At 44.6% G+C, this 11,308-nt stretch overlaps 1 protein-coding gene across 2 annotated transcripts in view; it reads left to right on the plus strand.

The window, feature by feature from the left end:
- Positions 1-9,884: 9,884 nt before the first annotated feature.
- CRIP3 (cysteine rich protein 3) overlaps positions 9,885-11,308 on the plus strand; it is a 3,849-nt gene continuing 2,425 nt past the window's right edge. The window contains exons 1-4 of one of the 2 annotated variants that reach the window (XM_006148533.3): positions 9,885-10,104; positions 10,406-10,500; positions 10,906-10,963; positions 11,067-11,198. In XM_006148533.3, coding sequence (XP_006148595.1) covers positions 10,062-10,104; positions 10,406-10,500; positions 10,906-10,963; positions 11,067-11,198 — 328 coding nt within the window. In that variant the 5' untranslated portion in view covers positions 9,885-10,061. Of the gene's footprint in view, positions 10,105-10,126; positions 10,501-10,905; positions 10,964-11,066; positions 11,199-11,308 lie in introns of those variants that run through there. The other variant, XM_014587834.2, reaches the window with a different exon arrangement.

The following is an 11,308-nucleotide window of genomic DNA, read 5'->3' on the forward strand; positions in this document are numbered from 1 at the left end:
AGGAAATCCATCAGCTGTTGTGGCAGCAGCCCTCACCATCAGCTCCTGTCTCTTCCTCTGCTCTGCCTACCCTTTGCCCAGAAGCAAGACTCCTGAAAATCAGTACAGCTTAGTGAGGAGCTGCGCTCTTCAGTCAGGTCCTTGATTTTTTATTTATTTATTTATTTATTTTGAGACGGTTTTGCTATAGAGCGCGTACGCTTGCCAGACAGACAGAGGCAGAAAGACAGAAAGCGAGAAATCACCCCCCAGGAGGGATGGCCATGCCACAATCCCTTCTCCTCCATTCTCCTCTTGGGATCTTGGGCATGCATGCACATGCGCCTGGCATGAGTTTAAGCCACCGGGTCCAGGACTCGAACTGCAGTCAACTACATGAGAGTCCAGTGACATAGGCATTATGCCATCTGCTGGTCCCAAAACATAAACTGGTTTTCATGTGTTAATCTTGTACCCTACAACTTTGCAGAATTCTTTTTTTTTTCTTTTTTTTTGAGAGATTTTCACTATAGGGCGCGTGCGCTCGCCAGACAGACAGAGAGAGACATAGAGACAGAAAGCGAGAAATCACCCCCCAGGGGGGATGGTCACGCCGCAATCCCTTCTCCTCCATTCTCCTCTTGGGATCTTGGGCACGCATGCACACGCGCCCGGCGTGAGTTTTGAGACGAACCGCAGTCGACTACGTGGGAGACCAGCGACATAGCCATTACGCTAACTGCTGGTTCCCCAGAATTCTTTTTTTTTGAGAGAGATTTTTTTGCTATAGGGCATGTACGCTCGCCAGAAAGACAGAGAGATACAGAGAGACAGAAAGTGAGAAATCACCCCCCAGGGGGGATGGCCACGTCACAATCCCTTCTCCTCCTTTCTCCTCCCGGGATCTTGGGCATGCACGCACACACGCATGTGTGTTTAAGCCACCAGGTCCGGGACTCGAACTGTGGTCGACTACATGGGAGTCCAGTGACAGTCATTATGCTAACTGCTGGTCCTGCAGAATTCATTTTTATACTAATAGGGTTTGTTTGTTTTTAGTAGACTCCTTGGAAACTTTTTTTTTCTTTTTTTTGCATAGAGTGCATACACTCACCATAGAGAGAAGCAGACAGAGGGAATGAGAGGGAGAAAGCATCCCCTATTGAGGTGTGATCACACTGCAGTATTGGGCACACACAAATATACAACTAGCATGTTTTTCAAGCTGCCAGGATCAGGACTTGAACTGTGTAGTCAACCATGTACGATCTGGTTCCCTTAACCACCAGGCCACAGAGCTGACCCAGGAATTTTTACACACATAGGATCATATCATCTGAAGATACAGATAGTTCTATTTCTTCCTTTCCAATTTTGATAGCTTTTGTTTATTTTTCTTGCTCTAGCTAGAACTTCCAATTCAGTGGTGAATAATAGTGGTGAAAGTAGTATCCTTGGTCTGTTCTTGATCTCAGGGGAAGAGCTTGGAGACTTTTATCCTTGAGTTTGAAGTTAGATATAAATTTTTCTTAAGTGCCTTTTATCATGTTGAAGAAGTTCACTTCCATTTCTTTTTTTTTTTTTAAGAGGTTTTTGCTATAGGGTGTGTGCGCTCGCCAGCCAGACAGAGAGAGACAGAGAGACAAAAAGCGAGAAATCATCCCCCAGGGGGGATGGTCACGCCGCAATCCCTTCTCCTCCATTCTCTTCTCGGGATCTTGGGCACTCACGCACACGCACCCGGCGTGAGTTTTAAGCCACCGGGTCCAGGACACAAACCGCGATCAACTACGTGGGAGTCCAGCGACATAACCATTAAGCTTACTGCTGGTTCCCAAGTTCACTTCCATTTCTGGTGTATTGAGTATTTTTATTTTTATTTTTTTAGAATTGTTTTATTTCGGGACCAGCAGATGGCATAATGGTTACATCGCTGGACTCCCACATAGTTAACCATGGTTTGAGTCCCAGACCTGGAGGCTTAAAACTCATACCTGGCATGTGTACTCGTGCATGTCCAAAATCCCAAGAAAATGGAGAAGGAATTGCAGTGTGGCTATCCTCCCTGAGGGGTGATTTCTCACTCTTTGTCTCTCTGGCAAGCGTACATGCCCTAAGGCAAAAATCTCTTTCTCAAAAAAAAAAAATCTTTGATTTATTTAACTTTATTTATTTACTTATTTGTTTAAATTTTTTGACCAGAGAGGGGGAGAGAGAGAGAGAAGGAGAGAGAAAGTGAGAAAGCAAGCCGCTGGTTTCGAGATTTAAACTGAAGTCTGCCCTGTGGGAGTCCAGCATTCTCTTAATCACCACGCCAACCTGCCGGCCCTTCTGAGTATTTTTATTATGAAAAAGTGTTAGATTTGTCAAATACTTTTTATATGTTAATTGAGATTATTTCATGTGGGTTTTTTTTCTTTCCTTATATTAATGTGGTGTGTTACATTGATTTTCTTATGTTGAACACCCTTACATTCCTGGGACAAATTGTACTTGATGGTAGTGTATAATATGTTTAATATTCTAATAGTTTCATTTTGATCCTTTTTTGTTGAGGATTTTTGCATTTATTGGATTGTCAGAAAAGTTATGACATTTTTTCTATGTTATTCTATGCAAAAATGCATCATGACTTTTCTGATGACCCAATATATTCATAAGTGATTTTGGTATATAGTTTTTCTTCTTCTTTTTTTTTTTTTTGGAGAGGTTTTTGCTATAGGGCGCATGCACTCGCCAGACAGACAGAGAGAGACAGAGAGACAGAAAGCAAGAAATCACCCCCCAGGGGGGATGGCCACGCTGCAATCCCTTCTCCTCCATTCGCCTCTTGGGATCTTGGGCACGCACGCACACGCACCCAGCGTGAGTTTAAGCCACCGGGTCTGGGACTTGAACCACGGTCGACTATGTGGGAGTCCAGCAACATAGCCATTACGCTAACTGCTGGTCCCTTTTTTGTTGTTGTTGTTGCCACAAGGTACGTGCGCTTCCCAGAGAGAGAGAGAGAGAGAGAGAGAGAAAACACCTCCCAGTCGGGCATGGTCCTGCTGCAATTCCTTTTCCTCCATTTATCCATCTTGTCAGTATTTGTAACACACATGCACATGCACCTGGCATGTTTTTCAAAGTGCTGGGGCCAGGATTTCAACCACAGTAAGCCTTGTGGGATCCGGCTTTCCATGCATAGTGCTTAATCATTGCTATGGGGCCAGCCCTAGTTTTCTTTTTTTGTGGTGTCATTGTCTGGTTTTGGTATCATGGCTTAATAACTGAGTTAGGGTGTATTCCCTCTTGTTCTTCTTTTTTTTCCCTTTTTTTCAGGAGTTTAAGTAGCATTGCTATTAATTCTTCTTTAAATATTGTTAGAATTTACCAGTGAAGTTAACTGGTCCTGAACTTTGGTTAGGAGGTTTTTGATTACTGATTCAGTTTTTTTTTTTAATTAAAAATTTTTTATTATTACCATTATTGCTTTTTAATTTGCTATAGGAAACATGTGCTTACCAGTGAGAGGCAAAGAAAGAGAAGGAGAGAGGTAAAGTGAAAAAGCAGACTGCCAGGTCCAGGATCATAGTCAACCATGTGGGAGTCCAGCACTCTAACCACCATGCCACCTGCTGTCTCTGTGATTCAGTGTCTTTACTTATTATAGGTCTGTTCAGATTTTCTGCTTCTTAAATTTTGTGTGTGTGTTTCTAGCAATTTCTCCATTTCTTCTAGGTTATCAAATTTGTTAGTATATAGTTCATAATATTCTCTCTAGTTCTATAAAGTTAGTAGTAATATCCCCACTTTAACTTTTTTTGGGGGGGGAGATTTTTGCTATAGGGCGTGTGCACTCGCCAGACAGACAGAGAGAGACAGAAAGTGAGAAATCACCCCCCAGGGGGGATGGCCATGCTGCAATCCCTTCTCCTCCATTCTCCTCTCGGGATCTTGGGCACGCACACACACGCACCCGGCGTGAGTTTAAGCCACCAGGTCCAGGACTCGAACCGTGGTCGACTATGTGGGAGTCCAGCGACATAGCCATTACACTAACTGCTGTTCCCCTACTTTAACTTTTTATTTCAGTTTTATTTGTATTTTCTGTCTTTTTTCTCAGTCTAGCTAAACTTTTGTGAGTTTTGGCTATCTTTTAAAAGAATCAACTCTTGGGGCCGGGAGGTGGAATTGTTGTTAAAGATGCTGGACTCCCACGTGGCCAACTGCGGTTTGAGTCCTGGACCTGGCATCTTGTTTTCTCATTTTCTCTTTCTCTTTCACTCTGTCCCTTTCTATTCAAATTTAAATAAATAAATATATAAGGTTAAATAAAATACTTTTTAAAAAACTTCTTGGTCATTGATTCTCTCTATTGTCTTTCTGTTCTCTATTTCTCTGTCTCTGCTGTAATCTTTACTATTTGTTTTCTCCTAATAGCTTTTGGTTTAGTTCATACTTCTTTTTTTATTTCCTCAAGGTGTAAAGTTAGGTTGTTGGCTTGAGGTCTTTTCCCTTTTGTAAAGTGTTTAGAGACAGGGAAAGTGAGAAATCACATCACCCACCACTCCCCCAAGAGGGGATGGTCACATACAGTCCCTTTCCCTCCAGCTTCTTTTCAAGATTTTGGGCACACACACACACACACACACACATGCACCAGGTGTGATTTTTCAAGCCACAGGGTCTGAGACTGGACCCAGGTGACCATGTGGAATCCAGTGCCTTAACCTCTATGCCACCTACTGGCCCTGAAATGTGGTTTTGCTTTAATCCATTCCTAAGTATTTTTATAATTTCCCTGCGAGCTCTTCTTTGACCCATCAGTTATGAATGTATTTAATTGCTATATATATTTTTCCTTTTTAATTTGTCAGAGGGCACATGTACTCATTAGTGGTGGGGGGAGAAAGCACCACCCATTGGGCTACGGTCCCTTAAATTCTGTCAGTTTGCTTCATACGTTTTGGGATTCTGTGCAATCCATTCTCTTTCATTTCTCTGGCCTTTTGTGATTTGGGGCAACCATACACAGGTGCCTAGCCTGTGTTTGTTTCTTTTCTTTTTTTTAAAGAATTATTTATTTTACTTTTTTTTATTATTATTTTTAAAATTTTATCAGTGAGAGAGAGGGAAAGTGAGAAAGTAAGCTAACAGGCTTGGGACTCAAACTGCAGTTGGCCATGTGGGAGTCCATCACTCTAACCACCATGCGACCTCCTGCCCCTCTTTTTTTTTGAGAGAGAGGTTTTTGCTATAGGGCACATGCGCTCACCAGAAAGAAAGAGAGAGAGAGAGACAGAAAGCAAGAAATCACCCCCCATGGGGGATGGCCACACTGCAGTCTCTTCTCCTCCATTCTCCTCTCGGGATCTTGGGCATGCACACACATGCATCTGGCATGAGTGTAAGCCACCGGGTCCAGGAATCGAACCATGGTTCACTACATGGGAGTCCAGTGCCATTATGCTAACTGCTGGTCCCTTTAAAAAAATAATTTAAAAATTTTTTGAAGTCAACAAATGGTGAAACGGTTATGGTGCTGGAATCCCACATAGTTGACTGCAGTTCATGTCCCAGACCCAGCAACTTAAAATTCAAGCCGTGCATGTGTGTGTGCATGCCCAAGATCCGGAGAAGAGACTGAAGGAATAGGGATTGCAGTGTGGCTATCCCCCCCAGGGAGAGTGTTTTTCTTTCTGTCTCTCTGGCGAGCACACATGCCCTATAGCAAAAATCTCTTTTTTAAAAAAAGTATTATTTTAATTTACTATCAGGCACATGTGCACACACACAAGAGAGAGAAAATGAGAGAATAAACTGCCTATTCTGAGACTCAAACCGTGGTTGGTTATATGGGAGTCCAACGCCTTTACCAGCATGACACCTGCTGGCTCCATCCCAGGATGTCTTCTTTCAAGCCACTGAATCCAGGATTCAAACTGCATGGAATCTGGTTCCTTTAATCTCCAGGCCATAAAGTGTCACATCTATCTGTGAATTTTCCAGATTTCTTTCTGTTACTGCTTTATAGCTTTTTGCCCTTTGAATTGGTGAAAGTACTTTGTGTAATTTGGATATTTTTAATCATCTTGTTTCATGGCCACACTAAGGTCACATTTGTTTTGTGGCCTAACACATAATCTATCCTGGAAAGTATTTGAAAAGAATGCATAGTCTTTTCTTTTAAAATTTTTACCAGAGAGGGAAAGTGAGAAAGTGCCTCCCATGGGGGGTGGTCACACCACAATTTCTTCTCCTTCACTTCTCCCTCCCTTTGGGATTTTGGGGCACACAACACACATGTGCCTGGTGAACCACAGGCTGGCCCAAGAATGCATATTCTGCTGCTGTTTGATGACATGTGTGTGTATATATGTATGTATGTATGTATATGTGTGTATATATGTGTGTGTGTGTGTGTGTATATATATATATATATATATATATATATATATACACACACACCTGTTAGGTCTTCTTGGCTTAGTATTGTTCAAGTCCTTTATTTCTAGATATTCTATTCATTATTGAAGTGAGGTATAAGAGTCTCCAACTATTATAGAACTGCCTATTTTTCCCTTAAATTCTGTCAGTTTGCTGCATGTGTTTTGGGATTCTGTTGTCTGATGCATGGATCTTTATAACTTGTTTTTCTTCTTTATGAGTTGATAATTTTATTAATACATAATTCTATGTCTATTTTAACAATTTTTAACTATTTCATTTGATGTTAATATGACCATCTCAACTTTCTCTTGGTTACTATTTGCATAGAATTTTTTTTCATCTTTTTATTTTCAACTTATGTATCTCTTTGGATCTAAAATGAGTCTCTTAGAGACAGCCTATAGTTGGATCATGTTTTTTTCTAATTCATTCTGCCTGTTTCTTTTCATTGGTGTCTTAGTCTGTTAGGGCTACTATAACAAATATCTTAGACTAGGTAACTTATAAACAAGATAAATATATTGCTTATAGTTTTGTTTGTTTGTTTTTTGAGAGGTTTTAGCTGTAGGGCACATGTACTCTCCAAACAGACAGAGACAGAGAGACAGAAAATGAGAAATCACCCCCAGGAGGGATGGCCATGCCTCAATCCCTTCTCTTTCATTCTCCTCTCAGGATCTTGGGTGGGCACGCACACACACGCACCCAGCATGAATTTAAGCCACCGGGCCCAGACTCGAACTGTGGTCGACTACATGGGAGTCCAGCAATGTAGCCATTATGCCACCTGCTGGTCCCTATATTGCTCATAGTTTTAAAGGCTGGGGAATACAAGATCAAGACTCCAATAGATTTGGTATCAGGTAAGGATCTTTTCCCTCATAGATGGATTTCTTTTCACTATAACATCACATGACAGAAGGGGCAAACAAGTTCCCCTGGGCATTTATAAGGGCACTGATCTCATTCATGAGGTCCTTGCCCTCATGACCTAATCGCCTTTTAAAGACCTCCACCTCTTTATTTCTTTATTTAACTTTTTAAAAAATTTATTATTATTTTCCAGTTCGATCAGAGAGAGACAGAGAGGGAAAGCGAGAAAGCAAGCCATCAGATCCAGGACTTGAACAGTGGTTGGCCATGTGGGAGTCCAGCGCCTTTAACCACCATACCACCTGCTGGCCCCAAGACCTCCACCTCTTAATACTATTGTACTGGGGATTAGATTTCAACATATGAATTGGGGGTAAGGAGAGACACACAATCATATAGACCATAGAGGAGAAACACACATTCAGACCATAGCAATTGGTAAATTTAATCTATTTACATTCAAAGTGATTACCAATAGGAAAGGAGTTCTGCCATTTTGTTATATGTTTCCTATATGTTATATCTTTTTTGTTCTTCAATTCCTCGAACATTACATGTAAAACATGATACTCTGCTAGGCAGTCCCATATGAGAAGGTTCTGAGTTCATGTCCAGAGACCTCCCTGAGGGCAGGGCACACATTTGCACATGATCTGGGATTGAGCTGAAGGCTGAGGATGGATCACAGCATCAAGAGCAGTTTGCGTAATGGCCATGTTGCTGGACTCCCACGTAGCTGGCCGCGGTTTGAGTCCCGGACCCAGTGGCTTAAACGCCGGGCGCATGGCGTGCATGCCCAAGATCCCGAGAGGAGAGTGGAGGAGAAGGGATTGCAGCGTGGCCATCCCCCCTGGGGGGTGATTTCTCGCTTTCTGTCTCTCTGTCCGTCTGGCGAGCACACATGCCCTATAGCAAAAACCTCTCCAAAAAAAAAAAAAAGATTTTGTTGAGGGCATTGTCTCACCATCTTTCATGGAAGAAGCAAATTAAAATTTTAAGAGGGCCACAGAAGATGGGAAGTAATAAAGCCTTTACCTTACTGACTCATTTCGAGATGTGTGAAAGCAGCATGGTACTTATACCCCAATGTTTATTTCTTTGTGTTGCTCTGCGGGATGCATCCTGTGCTAAATGCTGGGGTAAAGATGACCTGCCTAGGAGGATCAGGCAAGCACACAAGATGATACAAAGCAGAAAGTGCTGGGAAACCTCAGAAAAAGATTCTTTGATGCATCCTGTAAGTCCTGAGGATAGATAACCTGGACAGATGATGGTAGGGTGCTGCTCAAGAGAAGCTGGATCCCACATAGTGACCATAGTTTGAGTCATTGGTGACAGGTTGGAGGACTGGAGGAAGGTGATTATGGTGTAATCAGACCCTATGGAGGATGCTTACCTCTTTGACTTGCATGCGTGCCCTGTATCACAAATAAAGAAAAGAATCCTCCCCCAAATTAAAGCCTCTTCATGCTTTCCTATTAAGTCTGGTTTCTTTAAGCATTAGTGTTTCAGATGAATAAAATCTGTCTTCTTAAAAGAAAAAGAGGGGCTAGCAGGTGGCATGGTGGTTAAAGTGCTGGACTCCCACATCATCAATGGCAGTTCAAGTCCTGGACCTGGCTGCTTACTTTCTCATCCTCCCCTCCCACCTTCATCTCTCTGGTCAAATTGAAGAAGAATAAATTTTTTAAAATATAATTCTTTTTAAAAAGGAAGAAAGGGAAAGCAAAAAATTAATTAGCTAGAGTTTCTAATATGGCTCCCTAGAAAAAGCAGTACATCTAACAGTAAACACATCAATGCATTCCTCCCAGTCTTCTAAAGCTGGACCTTTTCCTTGAGATCCATAGAAAACAAAAGGCAGTAAGCCTTGAACTGCCTCCTTCAAGAAGAAACAGATGAGTCAAAAGACAGAAAAACTCAGTGAAAGCTAAATCTAGATTTTTTTTCAAATTTGTTTTAAAAAGTTATTTAGGAAACATTAAGAGCCTTGAACTAGTTCCCAAAACAAGTAATGAGAATGCATAAAAAAGATTATTTCACATTGTGCAAGCCTTCCCCCTTAGAAGTCAACAAGAAGAATAAAGCAAGGAAAAAGTACTGATGCAGACAATTCAGGAAGAGAACTTTCAGACACCAGTCCCGTCCCTGTTGCCCAAATGAGGGGACTGAAGAGAGAGTCTTGGATTCCCTAAGGCAGAGCACAGCAGTGTAATACATGAATGAATCTGGTACACCTGCCCTCTACAGCCCTTTCTGAAAGCCATGTAACAGGAATTCAGCGGAGAAAACTTTTGATTCACCACCGTCTTTCATTGAGAGATTGTCTCCTTTGCTGGGAGATTGGCACAAGGCGATCACCCCCTTCCTGCACCCTCACTGGCGGAGCCCACCCCTTGCTTTGGGGAGATAGTAATGTTTTTATGGCGCCTGCAGTGTGAACATTTCTCCTCTCCTTACCCACCCAGAAACTAGCGCCACTCCAGACGTCTTCATTGGACCTTTGCCCTCCCAGTCCTGAGGCCCCTGGCGTCAGTCTTCTCTCCTTCCGAAGGGTGAAAGGCTTTAAGGTTCTTGGAAGTCATTGCGAAATCGCAGGTGTCCCACAGGTGGAAAGGGTCTAAATTTCTGGCGGCCAATGAGCGCCGCCGAGGAGCCGCGGGCTGCGCGCAGTGAGGAGCAAAGCTGAGCCGTGGGCGGAGCCAGCCTAGCGGGGCACAGAGCCCCAGCCGCGGTACCTACTGTGGGCCGCACCGGTTGCACCGAGTGGAGCCATGAGCTGGACCTGCCCGCGATGCCAACAACCCGTTTTCTTTGGTGAGACACAGACTGAGGAGGGGGAGAAGATAGGGGCGAGTGTGAGCCTCTGGGTTCCCGGAGGACTCGGGGGCTGGCCGTGGTTTGCTCCCAGACACTCCATCTGCAGAGGCATGTCCTCTCCGCACTTCTATCTGGTCCCATTCAGCTCCCCACCCTTCCTCTGAGAGCTCGGTGGGGTGCATGGCATCAGGCAGGATGGCCCTGGCCTCCCGGAGAGCTTCACGGTCTCAGGGGAGAGAGGAGGGCTTCCAGTGTTTGGCCTGGCTCCTCGCAGCCGGTTCCACCTTGTCCCCCACAGCTGAGAAGGTGAGCTCCCTGGGAAAGAACTGGCACCGATTCTGTCTGAAATGTGAGCGCTGCCACAACATCCTCTCCCCCGGCGGGCATGCAGAGGTGAGGCCTGGCTAGGGCCACAGCCCTGTGTCACTGCCCCAGGCACTGCTCCCCCACCCCCTAATTTCAGCCCTGGAGACCTGCCACAGGCAACCTTAGCAGCCAACTGCAGGGTCATCTACCCCGTGGGCCCCACGCCAGCCAGGATTTGGGGATTTGGGGAGCCGAAGTTGTGCAAGAGGCAGGAGAGGAAGGAAGTAGCACAACTTCCTGATCTACTCTTCCCCTTCCTCCTTCCACCACAGTGGCAAGTCTGGCATGCCAGCCCATCACCCATCTTTCCCAGTCCACCAAACCAGGCCAGTGAACAGACACACAACACAGGGCAGTCAGTCTTGGGGAAAGGCATGTGGGGTACAGCTCTCCTGGGCCCTGAGCAACTCTTTTCCCTCTGCTTGTGCCCAGCACAATGGAAGGCCATATTGCCACAAGCCATGCTATGGGGCTCTGTTCGGACCCAGGGGTAAGTACCAGACTGGAAGGAAGGGACCAGAGGACAGCAGAATTCTCCCTGTGACTCTCCCTGTTACTGGCCAGAGGCTCAACCTCTCCTATTCTCTCTGCAGGGGTAAACATTGGTGGTGTGGGCTCCTACCTGTACAACCCCCCTACTCCCACTCCTGCCAGCACCACTCCCCTCAGCCCCAGCAGCTTCAGCCCCCCCAGGCCAAGAACTGGCCTCCCTCAAGTCAAGAAAAGTAAGTAAGACTGGACCTCAGTGGCCTCTCCTCCTCTTCACCCTTCCCCAGGCTGGAGCAGAGGGTAGGGGCAAGTGGCAGTCACCTACCCAACCCTCTGCTTCACATTC

This window comes from Tupaia chinensis, unplaced genomic scaffold (genome assembly GCF_000334495.1).
Source record: "Tupaia chinensis unplaced genomic scaffold, TupChi_1.0 Scaffold000238_1, whole genome shotgun sequence".
NCBI classification, from domain to species: domain Eukaryota; kingdom Metazoa; phylum Chordata; class Mammalia; order Scandentia; family Tupaiidae; genus Tupaia; species Tupaia belangeri.